Raw genomic sequence first — 21,936 nt, forward strand, 5'->3', positions numbered from 1 at the left:
GAGGAAAAAGACATATCTGGCTTCAAGACTAAGGGTATGTCTTCACTACCCGCCAGATCAGTGGGTAGTGATCGATCTATCGGGTATTGATTTATCATCTAGATGCGATAAATTGATCCCCGAATTGATGCCTATACTCCACCTCGGCAGGAGGAGTAAGTGGAGTTGACGGGGGAGCTGCCACGGTTGACTCTGCCGTGAGATGGCCAGGAAGTCGAAGTATCTTAGTTCGACTTACAGCTACATGAAGAGCGTAGCTGAAGTTGCATATCTTAGTTCGAAACCCTCCCCCCGCCCAGTGTAGCCCAAGCCTAAGCTTGATAAGTTTATGGAGGGGATGGTATGATGGGATAGCCTAATTTTGGCAATTAATTGATCTTTGACTATTAGCGGTAAATGCCCATTGGCCTGTGATGGGATGTTAGATGGGGTGGGATCTGAGTTACTACAGAGAATTCTTTCCTGGGTATCCGGCTGGCGAATCTTGTCCACATGCTCAGGGTTTAGCTGATCACCATATTTGGGGTCAGGAAGGAATTTTCCTCCAGGGCAGATTGGAAGAGGCCCTGGGGGTTTTTCGCCTTCCTCTGCAGCATGTGGCACGGGTCACTTGCTGGAGGATTCTCTGCACCTTCAAGTCTTTAAACCACAATTTGAGGACTTCAATAGCTCAGACATAGGTTAGGGGTTTGTTACAAGAGTGGGTGGGTGAGATTCTGTGGCCTGCGTTGTGCTGGAGGTCAGACTAGATTATCATAATGGTCCCTTCTGACCTTAAAGTCTATGATTCTATAATTCTGGCCCTCTACACAGGATGGATTTCTTTTGATGGATAAAGTGGCAAGGTAAGTACAATGCCAGGAGTCTGAGTCTCCCATGTTTCAACAGGAGTTCTTCATATGCATCAGGAGACTACAGCCACACAGGTATAAATAACAAGCCCTGTAATAGGTGCCTATTGTTAGTGGCATTACCAACCCTAAGCATTGAAAAATCATCAATTAGGCCCCAAACCTTCATGAAAGTGGCTAAAAATGAAGAGGTTTTTTAAAGAATAATTTGGGGGTTCTTCTTATTTGCCTTCTTGGTTTTGAGCCTTTACTGTGTATTCACTTAATTTTTCAAGATTTTCTCAGCAACCATGGGGGCTAGAAACTTACTTTTTTTTCAGATGAAAACTGAGATTCTCACATATTCTCTTGATTTCAGCAGCTGAGATTTTAAGAAAAACAATAAAACTTGTGGGATTAACAATAAAATTGCAAAAACTGGCAACACTGCCTTATGTGTACAATGGTTTGAATTACTGGAGTGGAAAAGTAGTGGAGAAACAGACATGTTTTCAAATGCCTAAACAGAAGTTATCAGTATAACACCTTATACCATAATTCGCCACAATAATTCTTCCATGCAAAGTTCATATGCTATGTGAACACTAAGCCAGCCTCAGAACACCCAGTGACACATTGTAGGTGAACAGCATGACATCCATTTTATACTTGGGTAAGCTAAATCACAGAGAAGTTAAAAGATCATGTATTAAAGATATAGCCCTGTATTAAGGATGGGGAAAGCTAAGAGATCTGGAAGAGTAATCAGGAATTCCTCCTGGCGAAGCACAAAAAGCAATGGCAGATCCACAATCCTTTAAATGGGTACAGCATATGGTGACCCCCTGGTCCAGACTACTATACTGGCAGATGCAAGTGCATGTCTTTCCTCACCACCTGTAAGGAGGCTAGTACTGAAGGCTAATACAGAGCAGTGGTTTCACTCCCCAGCCAGCCACTGGCTCTCAAATCAGGTACAACTGGAGTGGGATGAAGGCTGCTTGTGCTCTCTCCCCTACACTCCTAGATGGCCAACCACAATCTGGCTTTAACTGACTTGTCCCAGGCTACACTAAGAGTCAGTGTGAAGATGAGAGAACCCAAGTGACCCATCACCCAGTCCACTGTTCCATCCTTTAGACCCCACTTCAAGGTATGCCTGTTTCTAGATTTAACACTAGGAAAGGCAAGGGAGTGAACACACTTGGGGCTTGTCTTCACTACTGGGGTATGTCGACCTAAGTTACGCTACTCCAGCCACATGAACAACATAGCTGGATTCAAGATAGCCTAGGATGACTTACCCCGGTGTCTTCACTGCACTGCATTGATGGGAGATGCTCTCGGAGAGCTGGAATACCGGGGTCAACTGGAGAGCAGCAGCATAAATCTCCCCGGTAGTGAAGACAAGCCCTTGGAGTGCTCCATGCAAATCTGGTCAGCATCTCTTAGGAAGGGCATTGTTGAGATTGAAAACGGCAACAGAAGGCTACTCTGAAATGAATCAGGGTTTTGTGGGTATGAGTTACAAGAAGCAATTAGCCAGACTTGGCCTATTTAGAGCACAGAACGGAAAAGGAAAAGGAAAAGATCACTGCCAATGAGCAGTTTGAAATAGCAACTACTTGCAATTCAAAACATAAGGGATCATGGGATTAGAACTGAGGACTGACTTCTTATAAGAAGTTCAAGGTGAATTTCATTTACACTGAAGGTGGTTGAAATATGGAATAAAATGGCCAGTCAGCAGTAGAATAAACACACTGTGAAGCTTCAGCAGACACACGAACACACTGTTGGCAGAGGAAAATCAGGGGCTACCATCATGGAAGACATGAGAGTTAAAAAGATGAGACGATAAAGGCTAAGTGATTTACTTAGAGATACATCTTATATGACCCAACTTTCATGGGGTGTCTGTCTCAAAACACCTCTTCCCAATGGATGATGTACAAATATTATAAAAAATAAGTTACCTTAGAGGATCCAGTATTCAGTCAATGTTTCAAGATTACTAATGACTGTAGAGTACTATCATCTTCATGTCATGAACAGTCATGTGCACTTAGAGGAATATTTTCCAACCTATTTATCTTTTGATTTGCCATTTGGCCCAGGTCCCTAATGTGTCAATCAATACTATAAACGTCTTCCCTATGCCAACTAACTAATGAGTGGATTTTCTAACATGAAGTCACCAGCCCTCATTCAGCATATGTCAAATCCTGTACATATCAGGCTGACACTGCCCCTACATTTATAAGCAGCAAAAACAACAACAGTAAAAACATGCATCAGTAAAACATGAAGACTCAAAAAGAATGATAAATAAGTAGAAGAGAGAGATCCAATTAGTACTCACCACCAGGGCTTTCGATCTATTACTCAGTAGTTTTTCAATATCTGTGGCCGCCATTTCCACCAATTTACGTGCATTGTTGGCTTCCACTGTATACAGATTGTTGTGTTTCGTATAAATCTGCATGAGAAAAGGAAATCATTCAGAACTACCACATGGGCCTCTTTATTTACATTGTAATAACAGCACAGTGGCCTAGTGGATTGAATGCAGGACTGTGAGCCAGTAACTCTTCAGTTATTATCCATTTCTCAAAAAAACTACGTTAAGCTGGGCAAGCCACTGCCTCTCTGCTTGAAAATTGTGTCCCCATTGATTTGGGGATTATGTGGGCATAATGTAGGGCTGAATTTATTATCATTACTGTTAATATTAACACTCAGCACTCATGGGGCTATTATGATCATTATTACTAATTATTTGCATTGCAATAAAGCCTAAAGGATCAAAGATCAGAGCCACATTGTGCTAGTCACTGTGCACACATATAATGAACAGACGGTTCCTACCCCAGGGAGCTTTGGATTTCTAAGTTTCAGTTTCCCCGTCTCTAGAAAGGATATTGTAGTTACCTCACTACTACCCATCTCACAAGGATGGCTGAAGGATTAGTGCCTCTGTTAGTCTTTGGCGATCTAAAGTACTATGGGATCAATTCTGCAAGGAGATGAGCAGATCAAAATCAGCAGGATTTAACAGTCCTCCACATCTGCAAGCAATGCTCTGCTCCTTTCAGGATTGAGCCTTAAAAATGATGGCTCCCATTTTCAAAAATGGTTAAATGATTCTGGTTGCCTCCAGTTTTTTGTTTTGTTTTGTTTGGGGGTGGGGGGAGTAAAATACTTGACCTGAGACCTTAAAGGGCCCTGACTTTCACAAAGTGCTGACCATCCCCTATCTGAAAATCAAATGCCTATAAAAGTACCTGAAGTTGAGCCCAGAAATCACTGATGTATTGTATTCTTCCTAAAAGATTAAGAGACAGATACTCAAGGTGAATCAATGTAGCACTACCGAAGTAAACATATTTATGCTGATTTCCACCTCCTGATAATCTAGACACTTATTTACCTTTATTTTAGTAAGGTATATCGTTCACCTAGGGGTTTGTTTGTTGTTTTAATATTGTCCTTACTTCCATGATTTAAAATTCACCGTGGAGAGGGAGTACCTAGTTCTGTTATTCTGTGGTGTTTCTAAGGGGGATAACTACCAAAAAACAGAGAGGAGTGGGGTTTGCTTCTGTTTTTTAAAGGACACCCCCTTCTTCCTACACACCATCCTTAAAGGGGGAGAAAAACCCTAACAATAATCTGGAAAAAGAAAGAGTATGTACCTTATGGCTAGATAGTGAATGGGGAAAACTAATTTATGCAACCAACAGATGGTCTGAGGTCACACAAGTGCTTTGCCTCTCTGAAACACTGCCTGATAGGGGTTATACTGTCTTGTGGGAAGTAATTCTAGGCGCACAAACACAGGAACAGGTCCAACACTAATTCACTGGCCGAGCTCCAGCAGAAAGAGCTCAGAAACTATCCAGCAGACAAATTCTACCAGCTGTGCCAGGGTTCTCTGGGTATAGTTGTATGGTGGCTTTAAAGGGACACACCAATATAGGGATCTGCCGCTTGCAGCTGGTGGATTTTGAACATTGCCAGATCTGACGCCATTCTCATGAATGAAACCAGTCATGTCTGATAATTCATGTGAATGACAGAATTGACAAGACTTATCATTAGTTTCAATCAGTTTTGATTTCCAGAACACTGGATTATATACTTTTTTTTTAATCATAAACTTTTTCTCCCTCAAAACTGATTTAAAAAGAAAAATGTTTTAATTCTTGCTTTTGGGGAGATATCCCCCAAACACCTAAAGAAAATCCACCACTGAAGCCTAGGATTACATAAGATCTCACAAGCAAATATAAGTCCACTGTGCTGCAAAAAGCGGTGATTCAGTCATGGATGCTTCTTGCTCAGTTGACAGGCAGCCAATGCTCCAGTGAGGGGCAAGAGGAGCACACTAAAGATCTCATGACTCATTTTGCAAATCTTAGTGTCTTGGTCGAATTCCAGCATGGCTAATTATCTCATGCCTTCCTAAAGTTCCCACTGCAAGTCCAAAACCAAATTAGACATCATGGACAAGATAGTCAGATGGCAAAGCATGTACAATTAGAGACAGATTTTATAAGGCGCTCAGGTCCTACTTAGTCATCTAAATAAAGGCTGGATTTTCAAAGCTACTCATCAACCAAAAGAGACATCATCCAGCCAATGTCTTCTGAAAATCTGGCCCTATTTTTGTAATGACAAATGTATATTTAGTTACATTAGACAGGCTAACAAAACCATAGAAGGGATATATGCTTCATGGCATAAACCAACTATTAATTGATCAGGGTTAGATAGAACATGTTAAAAAATATAGAATTTAGATAAGTTAGATGCATTCAAGTTGGCAAGGACTGATGAAATTCACACTAGGGTACTTAAGGAACTAGCTGAAGTAATCTCAGAACCATCAGCAATTATCTTTGAGAACTCAAGGAGGGGAAGGGCAGGTCCCAGAGGACTGGAAAAGGGGCAAACACCGTACCTAGCCTTAAAAAGGGGAACAAAGAGGACATGGGCAATTATAGACCAGTCAGCCTAACTTCAATAACTGGAGAGACACTGGAACAAATTATTAAACAATCAGTTTGTCAGCACTGAGAGGATAAGAGGATTATATTATAAGCAATAGCCAACATGGATTTGTCAAGAAAAAATCATGCCAAACCAACCTAATTTCCTTCTTTGAAAGGAAAAGGAGTACTTGTGGCACCTTAGAGACTAACAAATTTATTTGAGCATAAACTTTCGTGAGCTACAGCTCACTTCATTGGATGCATTCAGTGGAAAATACAGTGGGGAGATTTATATACATAGAGAACATGAAACAATGAGTGTTACCATACACACTGTAACCAGAGAGATCACTTAAGGTGAGCTATTACCAGCAGGAGAGCAGGGGGGGGGGGGGACCTTTTGTAGTGATAATCAAGGTGGGCCATTTGCAGCAGTTGACAAGAACCTCTGAGGAACAGTGAGGGGGGGATAAACATGGGGAAATCGTTTTACTTTGTGTAATGACCTATCCACTCCAGTCTCTATTCAAGCCTAAATTAATTGTATCCAGTTTGCAAATTAATTCCAATTCAGCTGTCTCTCGTGGGTTACTTGCCTAGTGGATAGGAGAAAGCAGATCTGATATGCCTCTATTTTTTTGGGAAGGCTTTTGACAGAGTCCTCCATAACATTTTCATAAGTATCAGAGGGGTAGCCGTGTTTGTCTGTATCCACAAAAACATCTGATGCATCTGAAGAAGTGGGTTTTTTATCCATGAAAGCTTATGCCCAAATAAATATGTCAGTCTTTAAGATACCACCGGAATGCTCGTTATTTTCACAAGCAAATTCGGGAAATGTGGCCTCAATGAAATTACTGTAAGGTGCACAACTGGTTGAAAGACCATACTCAAAGAGTAGTTAACAATGCTTCACTGTCAAACTGTGTGTGGCGGGGGAGGGGGAAGGGAGATGTATCTAGCGGGGTCCTGCAGTGGTCTGTCCTGGGGTTTGGTTCTATTCAATATTTTCTTTAATGACTTGGATAATGGAGTAGAGAGTATGTTTATAAAAATTGTGGATGATACCAAACTGGAAGGAGTTGCAAGCACTTTAGAGGACAAGATTAGAATTCAAAAGGACCATAATAAATTGGACAACTGGACAATCAACAAGATGGAACTCAGTAAAGACAAGTACAAAGTATTGCACGTAGGAAAGAAAAAATCAAATATAAAATGTGGACTAACTGGCTAGGCAGTCATATTGCAGAAAAACCTCTAAGGGTTATAGTGGATCACAAATTGAATGAGAGTCAATAACATGATGTAGTTGCAAAAAAAAAAAAAAAAGCTAGTATTCTGGGGTGTATTAACAGGAGTGTCATATGTAAGACATGGAGGTAACTGTTCCACTCTATTCGGCACTAGTGAGACCTCAGCAGGCGTATAGTGTCCACTTTTAGGAACCACACTTTAAGAAAGATGTGAACAAACAGGAAAGAGTCCAGAGGAGAGCAACAAAAATGATATAAGGTTTAGAAAATGTGACCTATGGGAGAAGTTTAAAAAAAACCTCTAGGCATGTTTATTCTTGAGAAAAGAAGACAGTCTTCAAATATGTTAAAGGCTGTTATAAAGAGGAGGGTGATCAATTGTTCTCCATGTCCACTGAATGTAAGTTAATAAGTAACAAGCTTAATCTGCAACAAAGGAGATTTAGCAAAAAGAAAAGGAGTACTGTGGCACCTTAGAGACTAACCAATTTATTTGAGCATAAGCTTTCGTGAGCAACAGCTCACTTCATCGGATGCATACTGTGGAAAACATAGAAGATGTTTGTTTTTATACACACAAATCATGAAAAAATGGGTGTTTATCACTACAAAAGGTTTTCTCTCCCCCCACCCCACTCTCCTGCTGGTAATAGCTTATGTAAAGTGATCACGCTCCTTACAATGTGTATGATAATCAAGGTGGGCCATTTCCAGCACAAATCCAGGTTTTCTCCCCCCCCCACACTCCCCCCCAAACAAACCCACTCTCCTGTTGGTAATAGCTTATCTAAAGTGATCAGTCTCCTTACAATGTGTATGATAATCAAGGTGGGCCATTTTCAGCACAAATCCAGGGTTTAACAAGAACGTCTGGGGTGGGGGGGGTTAGGAAAACAAGGGGAAATAGGTTACCTTGCATAAACAAGGGGAAATAGGTTACCCTGCATAATGACTTAGCCACTCCCAGTCTCTATTCAAGCCTAAGTTAATTACATCCAATTTGCAAATGAATTCCAATTCAGCAGTCTCTCGCTGGAGTCTGGATTTGAAGTTTTTCTGTTGTAATATCGCAACTTTCATGTCTGTAATCACGTGACCAGAGAGACTGAAGTGGTCTCCGACTGGTTTATGAATGTTATAATTCTTGACATCTGATTTGTGTCCATTTATTCTTTTACGTAGAGATTTAGGTTAGATATTAGGGAAAACTAGAAGAATAGTCAACCACTGGAATAGGTTACCAAGGAAGTTTGTGGTATCCCGATCATTGGAGGTTTTTAAATACAGGTTGGACAAACACCTGTCAAGGATGGTCTAGGTTTATTTAATCCAGCCTCTCCGCAAGGGGTGGGTGGAATAGATGAACTCTAGAGGTCCCTTCCAGCCCTATGTTTCTATGATTCCATGTGCGTTTTATCCCATAATTGACCACTACAGAGTTTCTTGTACCTTGCTCTGAGGCATCTAGTGCTGGCCATTGTCAGAGATAGGATACTAAATTAGATACTGGTCTGATCCAGTCTGGTAATACATATATCTACATTTCTAGCCAAGTAATCATCATGGCCAAGAGCCTGGTACCTTGGGGAGAAGGGACATAAAAACTGTTTCACAGGACTGCCAAAAAGACCAAATCTGAGCTCAGCTTTGTAATCTCAAGAGGTCTGGATTTAAACGAACTGCACCAAACCTACCAGGATCTTCTATCAATAGTCAATACCCACCTTGACCACTTAAGAGACAACCACGGTAATCTTAGTGATCCTCATATACGCAAAGCCTCTGATTTTGAAGCCGAATGCAGTACCATAGACACTAATGAGGGGCAGAGCCATTATGGATTATGGATTTTTACGGTTTGATAACTGTGCAACAAATATGATTCAAATGTTAATGAGATTTTACAAAGAAATTAAATCAATTGGAAATAATTTTTACTCTTCCAGGGTGTCAAAAGAACCATTTTTCATTTATTTGAAATTTTTCATTAAAATTTTTGCTTTTGAAAATTTCCAGTTTTTCATTTTACCCATGCCTTTCCCTCACTTTTGTTCTTTTTCTTTCCAGAGGGAGGCAAGAAAAAATTCCCAAACAAACAGAAAAAAAACTTTTTTTTTCATTTTTGGGTTTCACTGGCGGGCAGGGAGGGGGGGAATGTTTTGCAAAGATTTCCATTTGAAAGAAAAATAAAAATAAAAAAGGCTATTTTTTATTACAGGAAATATTTAATTCCAAACAATTGAATCAGCTCTGCTGTATTAAAATAAACCACCACCCAAAAATACTGCGGACATATAAATATATGCAAACCCTCTTTCTGCACATATGGGGTTGAGGGTGGTGTATGCAGGTCGTGAGCTTTTGATGTAATAAGTGATAGGGGTGATAAGGGAAATTAATTTTTTTCCCCAACTCACCAGTTATAAGTGTCCTAGCACTGAGTGTTCAATTGCAGAGTCCTAAGAGAGGGACAATGTATGATGCTATCACATGTGCCTGCAAAATGCAGGATGTTGCCCACAGAACAAAGCACAGCACTAGAACCTCACCAGGTCTTTTAGCCTTTCAGTTCACTGCAATATTTAAATACCCTTTATTGGTGGGGATTTGTGGGAAGTTGCAGGTACCTGAATAGCAGTTTAGCCAAAATGCTGGGTACCACTTTCAGGAAAAAGGAAACATTTTCATCTCCCTTCCCCTGCTCCTACTCCAAGAATAATCCACATAATTATAGTGAAAAAAGAAAAGGAGTACTTGTGGCACCGTAGAGACTAACAAATTTATTAGAGCATAAGCTTTCGTGAGCTACAGCTCACTGAATTGCACTGAAGTGAGCTGTAGCTCACGAAAGCTGATGCTCAAATAAATTTGTTAGTCTCTAAGGTGCCAAAAGTACTCCTTTTCTTTTCGCGGATACAGACTAATACGGCTGCTACTCTGAAACCTATAACTATAGTGGAGATCCAACAATGCCAAACTGGAATCCTTTACCCTGTTCGGTGAAAAGTCTTCACTGCAGGCACTGTGGGTCCTGCAGATGACGTTCACATTATTTCCAGAGACGCTGCCTCTTTGTCAGGGATTTAAAGACGTTCTGTTGCCAGGTGACCTAACCTGGAAACTGGTAAGGCAGGGATAAACATTTGTAGGATGCTATAGTATTTCATAGAGCACACTGTGCTTCTTACCCGCCACTAATTCCAGCGAGAGATATACCCCACTATTTATTGAACACAAACTTGTTCCAGTTTTTCAGAGTACTCGTAAATGTTAACACACTTCCCGATCTTCCTCAAATGTGAGGCTTGTCTAACCTAGAAAGGCAGGAATAATGGAAGAAATAGTCACTAATTACTTAAGACAGGTTCCAGAGTAGCAGCTGTGTTAGTCTGTATCTGCAAAAAGAAAAGGAGGACTTGTGGCACCTCAGAGCCTAAGAAATTTATTTGAGCATAAGCTTTCGTGAGCTACAGCTCACTTCATCGGATGCAATTGCAGTGGAAAATACATGCATCCGATGAAGTGAGCTGTAGCTCACGAAAGCTTATGCTCACATAAATTTGTTAGTCTCTAAGGTGCCACAAGTCCTCCTTTTCTAATTACTGAAGAAGAGTTGCTTACATAATTTATTTGTTTGCTCCTCTTCTCCTTGAATTCAGCTTTGATGCTGCAGAAAATTAGAGCAGCAACGGGAGGTTTCATTATCAGCCACGCAGCAAAAACTTTTCATTCTCAAAGCCTTCCACCTAGCCGTCAAACACAATTAGCAAAAGCTCATCTCTAATAGTCATAAAGGTCCTTATCAGCTAAGGTGTGTTTATTCACCTTTCAAAATGCAATTTGGCTATCTATGGGGCTTGTTCTAAACAGCTGATTTGAATATATTTTATTATATTGCCTTCACCAAGTGAATGCAAGTTTTCATTAGATTTTACATCTAACTTCATTTTCAGTACTTTAATCACTAGTGTTTTACTAAAAGCTCTTCAAATTGACAGTAAAATATGCCATTTTTTATGGAACAAAACCTCATTGCATGGATAAGTGAAATCCGTAAGGTCACAGCAAGAAAAATACACTCATTTCTCTCTGAAGTCAACAGTCGTGTACTTTTCCCTTCAAGAGAGAATGTATTAATATTGTTTTCTAAATACTGGATATTTATTCAAAGATAATGAACCATAGTTTTAAAAAAAACAAAACAACACTGCAACATGAAACCACACAAGAACAAGAACAATAGTCTAATGTGCTGAAGATTAGAAGAACTGCCAAATACCCCTACAGAACAGTACCCCTCTCCACTCTGGCTTCAAGGGCATATTTACAAATCCCTTACAAAAAAAAAAAAAGACATTCTCTCTGCTTGCTGCAGGGAGGCTAAGGAAAGCCAAACATTTTTATATGAATCAAGAGTGAATTAAAGATGCACACTCATTGAGGGCCCTTATTATATTGTGTCTTGCATATGGGGCATGCTATAACTGAAATTCCATTGAAATGACTTTAATATATTATAATCACTCAGAAAATTTGGTTCCTCCCACAAGTTTCCTAGAGCACTGAATGTGCTCCCCTTCCAATGGCCAGCATTCTTTGCATTGTTTGCACAGATTGCCCAGTAACACATTATAATAAAGGCGCACTGAATCATTCCAAACTACAGTTGAATTCCTCTGAATGTTTTCATAGGAAGGCTGAATTGTTTATTCTGTTTTGCAACTACTTCTATTTGTCTCTGTGTACCTTGTGCAATGCAAATTTAAGAAACAAAGGGTCCTTTTCTTCGGAAGGATGGCAGTGTGGTTAAGGCACTGGACAGCGATTTGGGAGATGTGAGTTCTCTTTGTAGATTTGCCACTGGACTTCCTGCATGAATTTGGGCAAGGCCAGATTTTCAAAAGAGCTCAAGTGTGAAGCACCCACAACTGATCTCTGTCTACCTCAGATACCTTTCTGTAAAATAGGGAGTATAGTATTTGTCTACATCAACACGATGTTGTGAGGATAAATCTATTGCTGTTTGTGAGACACTCAAATACTGCAGCAATGGAGGCCACACAAGTACCCAGATACTTGTCTCACTCCAGTCTTGCACTGGTGCGACAGTACTGGCAACAATTATTGGACTATTACTGATTTTTATCTGTGATGCATTATATTGTTCAAAATTACCATCCACAGCATATCATGCTGACCAAGAACATCTTGTTGTTTAGTTATACTGCCCTCTCTGTTGGTATCCATTTGTTCTTCCTGTCAGTGACTGAGAGTCTCGAACCCTAATCTACAGGCTGCTTAAGAGCTAGTCAATCCCAACCTGCCACCCAACAACATATGAAGAAGGCCTAGAACAGCAGCTGAACTCTACCAGAGGGCTCCAGTCCTGGAATCTGATTGGCGGGAACCTTGAAGGGGCCCCAGCCCCTATTTAATCCAAGCACAGGAACAGGAAATTGTCCTTGCAACAGGGTTCTCCGGGCTCAAGACTGCTTTCCCTGTAATACCTGCTCCTACAACCTGCTGCTTATCTCCTAGTAAACTAATGCTACCTCTTTCCTGACACTGGACCCCCAGTTTGCCTTCTGGCCTGTCTTGGACTCTGATCTCCTGGTAACCTGCTCCAACCTGACTCCTGCTCTGACCACTAGGTCAGATTGCCCAGTCATGACAGATACTTAGAGTGTAAGCTCCTTGCGGCAGGGAGTGTTTGTACAGCACCCAGCACTATGTGGTCCAGGGCAATAACTAGGGCTCCTTGGTGCTATAGTAATACAAATAATAAAGAATAAGAATCATAAGAGTATAACACAATTCCTGCTACTGACATGAAGAACAAAGAAAAGGATAATTCCTATCTTTAATGGAATATTGTAAATATAAAAGTCACACAAATAAAATTCCTTACCTGGGTTCCTAGCACTACTTTAGACTGTTAAAATGAAAATTTATCTAATTGGCTAGTCACCACTTATGTGACCTCTTTAAATTATAAGTTTATTTCATCTTGTACCAAATTGTACACGATCTGTGTGATCTGTGTGGTTTAATGAAATGGTGCAGTGCTTATGTGAGGAAGGGGTATGGGAGACCTGAGTTGGAGTCCCTGCTCTACCACAAGCTTCCTGTATGACCTTGGGCAAATCATTTAGTCTCTCAGTGCCTCGGTTCCCCATCTGTAAAATGGGGACAAACAATACTTTCCTAATTTGCCAGGAGGATTAATATATTAAGATTGTGAGTATCGCGGTCTGCAGCAGAGCCGGTCTGCAGCAGAGCCAGTCTTCAGGCAACCTAATGAGCAGAGCTGCCCTGTAGTAGACTGTCTGAGTAGCTACCATACCTGGCTGATGGCAGGAGTCAGCAGATCAGCTTTTCAGTCAGCAGCAGTTCAGTAATTGCTCACACCACTCACCCACTGCGGTGACAGCACCTGCCCCTCCCTTGAACCCAGCCAGGCCCTGGCCTGCCTCATGCCCAGTAATCTGGCTCTGATCCTCAGCTCCAATTTCTGACTTTGGCTTTAACCCTGGCTCTGGCCTCTGACCCTGGCTCCTATTCCTGGCTATTGACTCCTGCTCCAACTACTGGGCACAACTGCCCACATCCCGGTCTCTGACAGTGAGGTACTACGAAATGGGGGGCGGGGAGGGGTACAAGTTTCCAGCACTACAGAATATTTTGTTTAATTCATAACATTGTTTCTGTACAGATTGGGTTTCTTACACCTCTCAAAATAAAGGGCTCCATCCTGCTGCCAATGAAGGTAATAAAGAATTTTGTCATTGATTTCAGTAAAAACAGGAAAACTCCGAGAATAGACACATTCACCCTAACCTATTCTAGAGTGTCCCCTTATTATTATTTCTGATTTGCCATTATACTGCACACTTTCCTTGAATCTAGTTTGTAGGTAGCTCCAAGCACTAAAGTAAATAATTCCTGTCCTCCTACTGCCCATAACAAATTCCTGAAGCAATATGAATACTTTCTCTATTTAAGTCCATGGCCTGAGGCTTTTACTTATGACTACCTAACTTGTTTGCAACTAACTGATTCATTATAGAGCATAAACCGCAAACTGTAGCCACAAATCTTCACCAAATTTTTAAAAATGTTCATGCCAAGAAAATCAGAGAGATCATGTTGAACATGGCTTCCTTTTTTTTTTGTCAGATACAAAGTCTAACTAAAATTACAGTAGTTTCCTAGCAACCCACAGATGTCTTTGTTCTTGAAATTCTTATCACCACCACAAAGGAAGAAAATGCCCCAATATTTTACATTATTTGTTGCTTTTTCACAATACTAGTCATAGAGTGCTGTGGTGATCCGAGCAGACATGACAGGGCAGACAATTTCTATATCCAGGATATCTCATTAGTCGTGATGGATGTACTAGGAAGTTCTAGAACTATGACAAGAGAGAGCCCACTCCTAACTGATACATTCACCAGTTCTCAGGCAGACAGCAGGGGCTTGATCCTGCAAAGTGCTGAGCAATCTGTCCTGATCCAGCAAAGCTCTTAAGCATCTGCTTCTCTCTAAGCACATGGGTAGTCCCAAAGTCACAAGAATACTCATCCGCTTACAGTTTAGAAGGGGCTCAAGGGCCACTTTGCAGGATTGAGACCTTGCACAGCTTTATCCTTGTCTGCCCAGGTACTCAGCCTGGAAGTCTGTAAAGGCAAGAAATTATTTCCATGAGCTCGATTTCATATGTATCTAATATTTCAAAATAGACATTCAATTCTTCACCTACCACACAACAAAAATAAGGGGGAGGGAATGTTCCCTTCAATAAAAAAAAAAGATTTTTCAAAATATCTCATTGGATGTCATACTGATAACAACAAACAATACTGTAATATTCAACATGTACATAGCACTTTTCAACTTCTAGTCAACTTCATACTTTTATGAATACCTTGCAAGCAAGGATCTTACAAAATTAAGCAGTATAGTCTCCCTGGGAGGTACATATTGTCCCTGTTTCACAAATGTAAAAACTGAAGCCCAGAAAGATTCAGTGGCTTCTCCAGCATAAAACCGTAAATTTGGTGGCAGAGTCAAGAAGAGAACCCAGGAGTCCGTACTCCTCAACCCATGCTGATAATAGATGCTCACAACTAAATGTGGGAGAATATCAGGATCAGGACAATAGAAAACTTGAGCACCCATAGCAAAGTACTTCAATAATCCTTCACTACTGACATATTTTGGCCAAAGAACATTTACTGATTTCATTTAAACACAGTGATACACAGGGCAAAACCTATCACAGTGCAGGGGGGCAGCACAAGTGAAGCCCCTTGCCAACCCTCTACATGGGGGGGAATTTCACTCACAAAAAAACTAGATTCCCTTTCCAGCATCTGACTGACCAGTACAAGCTTTTGGAACAAGGAAATCCATCCTCTGCTGCTATGAGAGCAAGAAGAAAGCAAGTGTCATAGGAAGCTGGAATAGGATGGTTTGCCACTTATACTTGCAGGCATGATTACAAACAAAAACAAAAAACCCTCCATATGCCAGGAATAGTAACATGCTCAATAATTTCCCAGCTCATCATGTAGAAATAATTGAAAGTATGGTAATGCCAAGTCACCCCTTCCCCTTGAGTCTGAATGAACTTTGTTAATTCAGCCACCTATGCTTAGACTCTTATAACCGACTTCATAAGCTTGAAGAAGGAGCACTTCAAAATGCCAGTTTATTGCAAAGGGAGCTGAGGGAGAGTAGCATGTGCAAGTTATAAATGAGGCACCCAGTGTTTTGACAATCCCTTAATTTCCATTCGGATAATAAGGATAACATGCAGATGTGTCTTCAAATTTCCCAGCCTGCATTTCTAAAAGTGATTTAATTTCACTGACATCTTGACATCAGTTCGCAACATGTAAGCTCGACAGAACTTAATTTGGAGGATGATCTTAATAATTCTCACTCCTCTGGTATTTGGTTTCACATAAAACTATATAGCAGTGGCAGGGATGTCTCTTTGGAGCACAATATTGTTAAAACACTGCTTTCATGTTTTGGAGACCACTAGTTACCCTATCCTATCTTGTCTGTCTCAAACGCTACCCATTGGGCTCTGTAATTCACCTCAGTGAATGCGTGAAATGCCTATTTTTGGTGCCTATGTTCATTGCCCTACCACAAAAATCCCTTAATAATAATGCTCATCAATAATAAGGCTTTATATGTTTAAAAGAGCTGTGTAAACCTCAACCACTTAACATCCACAGCAGCCTTAGGGTAGCTAAGTATTATCCCTTGTTTACAGATGAATTAAGAGAGACACAGACTGTGAGTGGCATAAGGCCACAAAACAAGTTGGTGATACATCCAGGATTAGGACTCAAGAGATCTTGAGTGCCAGCTCTATACTATATCAACTCAACCACACTGACTCTCCAGTAATGAGTCCTGCTGTATTATTACTCCTGAGGGAATTCTATGCCACTGCCCATGCACAGAATTCATGTCTCCCACAGATTTCTTTGCTTCCCCACAGAAAAATGACTTCTGATGGGGAAGCAAAGAGAAGTGCGGGCACGTTGTTTTGGGTACCCGGAGCAGCCGGCATAGAGGTAAATCACTGCAGGCGGAGGGCGGGGAGGGCTGGGGACTCCCTGGCTGGTGGCGCCTACCTTGCGCCAGGTTCTGCTGCTAGTCCCAGCTGGGCTGGGGGGTGGGAGAGAACAAAACTTCCTCTTTCCCTGCAAGGAGCAGCTGGGTCTGGGTCAGAAACCTCCCCCGGCTGCAGAAAGCTCCGCGCTTCCTGCCCCCATCGCTCCTCAGCGACGGGGGGAGAGGGGAGAGGTCACTGTACGGGGAGCTGCTCCTCCGTCCACCCAACCCCCATGCAGACAGATGCCTCCCCATATATACATACCCACCCGCCAAGCCACACCGCCCGTACCCAGAACCCCCCCGCCAAGCCCTCCCACTGCATCCAGACCCCCATCCCTGCAACCAGACAATCCCTGACACTTGAACCCCCAGCCTGACAAGCCCCACCCCTGAGCACCTGGACCACCTCAACTCCCTGTACCTGGCCCCCCACCCCACCGAGTCCCAACCAGCTGCACTCAGACCCCCACCCCAGCACCTCCACTCCTGCTGCTGAGTCCCCCTCACCCAGACCCCTTCACTGAGCCCCATTCCCTCCACACCCAGACCCCTGCCACTGAGCTGCAACCATCTTCACCTTGACCCCCCCGCAAAGTCCCATTCCCCCTGCACCCGGAACTCCACAATGACCCCATGTGCATCCAGATCCCCTCGCATATCCCACTAAGCCACCCACACCCAGACTGCCCAACACTGAACCATGTTACCCCACACCTGGATGCCTCAACACTCATCCCCTCCACACTTGAATCCTGCTGGGCTGAGCCTGACCGCCGCACACCTGTATCGGGGGCCAGGGCTGGGAATACATGTGAGATTCTGCCCCTCTCTTGGTGCGCCTGGTGTGGAGGGGCAGGGGTGTGTTTCTGGGGCAGACCTAGCCCTTATATTACGTCAGGGTCAGGTACAGTCTCACCATCGAATCTGTGTCCGGAGGGGAGGGGAGGCCGCAGGGTGATCTCCCACCTCCGTGAAGCCAGTGGCCTGTGCTCCCCGCTCCCATGCTGAAGCTTGACAAATAATATATGCAAATAAAATATATCCTTCCCATAATTTCTCCAAATCAATCATTTCCATCCCTAATATTATTTTCCCCCTATGAGCAAATGATTTTTACTTTAAAAATATCTGAACCAAAATAAAATGCAAAGGCAGGTAATGTTCACTATAATACACTATAATGGGTAGGGATAAAGAACAGAACTGGTTGAAAATAAATGGAAATTTCAAATAATTTTTGAGGTTGAAATTTGGAAATTTGGTTGTTTTTTTTAAAGAAAATTCTAAAGAAAAATTTCCTCCCATTTTTGAATAGCTCTAATAAAGAACAAGTTTAACCTTCTCTGAGACTCCTGGGACTTTAATAACAGCATGCCTCATGAATATCATGCATGACTCACTATTGCTACTATACATCAAAAGGGAAACTTTCAGAAACTAGCTCTCCTTGGAACAGTATCTCTAAACTGCTGTTGTGTTCAATTAGCCTGTTGCTTGAAAAGGTTACACGGTGTAAAATGTTATGTGTTGCCATTGCATTTTACGGTACAGCTCCTGTGTATTTGTCACGTCAAAACTTCTAACACATAACCACATTTTTACTTTGATATTTATGTAATATATGCTCCTTGTCAATCAGTTTGAAACGGACAAGCTAGTGCCTTGCTACGGGTCAACTTGCCCACTCTGAGAACTCGATTTCTGAGTTTTGTAAGGGTCCCTCCTTTTCTTTCTATCCCCTTCTGCTAGAGGTATATTAGCAACTAATGTGGGGAATTAGAAGCACACTTGTCACCGTTTATTAAATTATAAAAAGTGTCAATTAGCTTAGTCATGGGTCTATGCTGTGAAAGGTCTATTTAAAATGGAAAAAGAAAAGGAGGACTTGTGGCACCTTAGAGACTAACCAATGTATTTGAGCATGAGCTTTCGTGAGCTACAGCTCACTTCATCGGATGCATACTGTGGAAATCGCAGAAGACATTATATACACAGACACCATGAAACAATACCTCCTCCCACCCCACTCTCCTGCTGGTAATAGCTTATCTAAAGTGATCATCAAGTTGGGCCATTTCCAGCACAAATCCAGGTTTTCTCACCCTCCGCCCTCCCACAAACAAACTCACTCTCTTGCTGGTAATAGCCCATCCAAAGTGACCACTGTCTTCACAATGCGTATGACAATCAAGGTGGGCCATTTCCTACAGAAATCCAGGTTCTCTCACCCCCTCACCCCCCTCCAAAAACCACACACACAAACTCACTCTCCTGCTGGAAATAGCCTCCTCAAGAGAGTGAGTTTGTGTGTGGGGGGGGTGGTGAGAAAACCTGGATTTGTGCTGGAAATGGCCCACCTTGATTATCATGCACATTGTAGGGGGAGTGGTCACTTCGGATGAGCTATTACCAGCAGGAGAGTGAGTTTGTGTGAGTATGGGGGTGGGGGAGTGAGAAAACCTGGATTTGTGCTGGAAATGGCCACTTTGATTTTCATGCAGGTTGTAAGGAGAGTGGTCACTTTGGATAGGCTATTTCCAGCAGGAGAGTGAGTTTGTGTGTGTGGTTTTTGGAGGGGGGTGAGGGGGTGAGAGAACCTGGATTTCAGCAGGAAATGGCCCACCTTGATTATCATACGCATTGTGAAGACAGTGGTCACTTTGGATGGGCTATTACCAGCAAGAGAGTGAGTTTGTTTGTGGGAGGGCGGAGGGTGAGAAAACCTGGATTTGTGCTGGAAATGGCCCAACTTGATGATCACTTTAGATAAGCTATTACCAGCAGGAGAGTGGGGTGGGAGGAGGTATTGTTTCATGGTGTCTGTGTATATAATGTCTTCTGCGATTTCCACAGTATGCATCCGATGAAGTGAGCTGTAGCTCACGAAAGCTCATGCTCAAATACATTGGTTAGTCTCTAAGGTGCCACAAGTCCTCCTTTTCTTTTTGCGAATACAGACTAACACGGCTGTTACTCTGAAACCTGTCTTTAAAATGGAAGCTATACACACATTTAAAAAACAATAATTATTTGTGTACTTAGCTCTACAATTCAAACCATTCTCCACTCACTCTTGGGCAATGTGGCCCTGGTTGTCCAGGACTAACACACATGGGTTTGCACCTTTTCTGAATAAACTTTTTTTGTTCCCATTGAAGAAAACGACTAAAGACAATGGGATCACCTGGGTGCTCAGCACTTCTGAGAAACAGGCCCCTTATTTTGGTACTTTATTATGGATTTAGAAGCCTATCTATAGGCACTCATTTTTTTAAAATATATATCTATATATTTCCCAGAAAGCTTAAAAATACTGCTTGCTCACTATGGCCTGCATATCATTTACACTAGAGTTGATTTACACTGACTTCTTAAAGTGAACAGCAATTACCCTTATAACATGTTAACACCACCTGTACGCTGCCAGAGCAGTTTAAAGAAGCCTTGGTGTAAATAAGAATCTGGCCCCTAATATTTTTCTTTTTTTAAGGCCAACAACTAGGGTTACCAACTTTGAGAAGCAAAAAACAAAAAACAAAAAAACCCGGCACCACTCCCACAAGGCAAGACCGCCTTAACCCCAACCACAAGACAATTCCGCAACCCCGCCTTCTGTAGCCACTCTAACAAGAGAGGTAACACATACATATAATATTGATAACATCGCATCTCTCCTCGCTCTCGCGTGACTCAAACCCTCTCTCAGACATTTGTATGGCGCGCTTACATGCTGGTGGGAAGACAGCTGCTGTATTTTCAACAGTTTTGATCAATCACTTAAACTGCAGAATTGAGAACACTACAGCATCTTTAGCTGGACACAGAAGCGTCTAACATTAGATATCCCAGTGTATTTGTCATAATAATGCAAATCTTTAGACCCACATTTAAAAAAAATTCAGCAGATTAAATTATTTTTCTGGCAACTGGCAAATCCATTAAAAATAAAAAGCCAGAGCAGTCAAATACCGGTCAAGGGTAACCCTACCTACAACAATTGCACTGTTTCATGTAACACAACAGCAGAGGACATGATGTTTCTAAAACTAGACTGGCCCTTTATTAAGAGAACTATTTACAGAGGCGCTGTAACTGAAGCAAGCATTCAAGCCATATGCACACAGACTGACTGCTGGTGCCTCCTCCAAAATCTCCCCTCCTGCAACCTGTGGTTCTCCCCTCCAAGTGCCAGGGAGGTTGCTACATGTGCAAAATCTTGTAACTCTAGATCATCCTGCATGTTGTGCTTCACTGTGAGTTCTTTCCCATTGTTATTTTAGTAAGAAACACGTACTGAATCAGAAACTGGACAGTATCAGGATGTGAGATTGGTAATGAAACCCACAGTGCTCTTTTCAAATGGGAAACTGAACAGGCAAAAAGTGATCATGTTTGTGTCCTTTATTTCTCATGTATGATGTATAAAAGTGGCTCAATATTTTTTTTCCAAATAAGGTTTGCAGGCTTGGTTTTTAAATTAGAGATATCAGACCAGAACCTCAGCTGGTATAAATCCATGCTACTCCATTTACTTCAGTGCAGCTACTCTGATTTACAGCAGTTGAGAATTTGGCCTATCAACCCAAGACTTCCCCTCCTTGACGAGGCAACCTTTGGAGGACTGGAACTGAGATGAGGACACCACAGTTGGTAGAAAATCTGTGTTGTCACTTTCCCAGTTCTCAAGCTAAGCCCCCTAATTAATGTTTGGGAAAACTGCACTGAAAAATGCAGATTAAAAACTATTTTTGGAAAACCACTTTGAAGCCATTCCCATACAGCATAAATAAGCAGCAAAGGGCACAAAGATGAACTACAAAAGGAAGCATACATATTAAGCACAGTCCCTCTTAAGGGTAATAATAACTGTAGTGAATTAATAGTCGTGCTATTGCTTATTCCTACAGCTAATCAATAATTCATAAACTGTTTAGATGAAGGATGCTTTGTTGTTAAAGCACTGGACTGGGATTCAGGAGATCCAGGATCTATGCTTGGCTCTGTCACAGACTTCCTGTGTGACCTTGGTCAAGTCAATCTCTTTGTGCTCAAGCTCCCCATCCATAAAATAAAGGATAACAGTGGTTCCTCTCCCTGCACACACACATATTTTGGCTGTCTTGTCGATTTAGATTGTACTTTCTTCTGAGCAGGGGTTCCACTATCTGTATGCACTGCACATACCATAACGGGGACTCAACCTTGTTTGCCAGCTAT

At 41.9% G+C, this 21,936-nt stretch overlaps 1 protein-coding gene across 4 annotated transcripts in view; it reads right to left on the reverse strand.

Annotated features, from left to right (window-relative positions):
- Positions 1-21,936, reverse strand: part of CACNA2D1 (calcium voltage-gated channel auxiliary subunit alpha2delta 1) — a 659,278-nt gene that overhangs the window by 558,868 nt on the left and 78,474 nt on the right. For all 4 annotated transcript variants that reach the window (XM_037889245.2, XM_037889243.2, XM_043552428.1 and 1 more), the window contains exon 3: positions 3,193-3,309. In XM_037889245.2, the coding sequence (XP_037745173.1) occupies positions 3,193-3,309 (117 nt within the window). The remainder of the gene's footprint in view (positions 1-3,192; positions 3,310-21,936) is intronic.

The sequence above is a fragment of the Chelonia mydas genome, chromosome 1 (assembly GCF_015237465.2).
Source record: "Chelonia mydas isolate rCheMyd1 chromosome 1, rCheMyd1.pri.v2, whole genome shotgun sequence".
Taxonomy (NCBI): Eukaryota; Metazoa; Chordata; order Testudines; family Cheloniidae; genus Chelonia; species Chelonia mydas.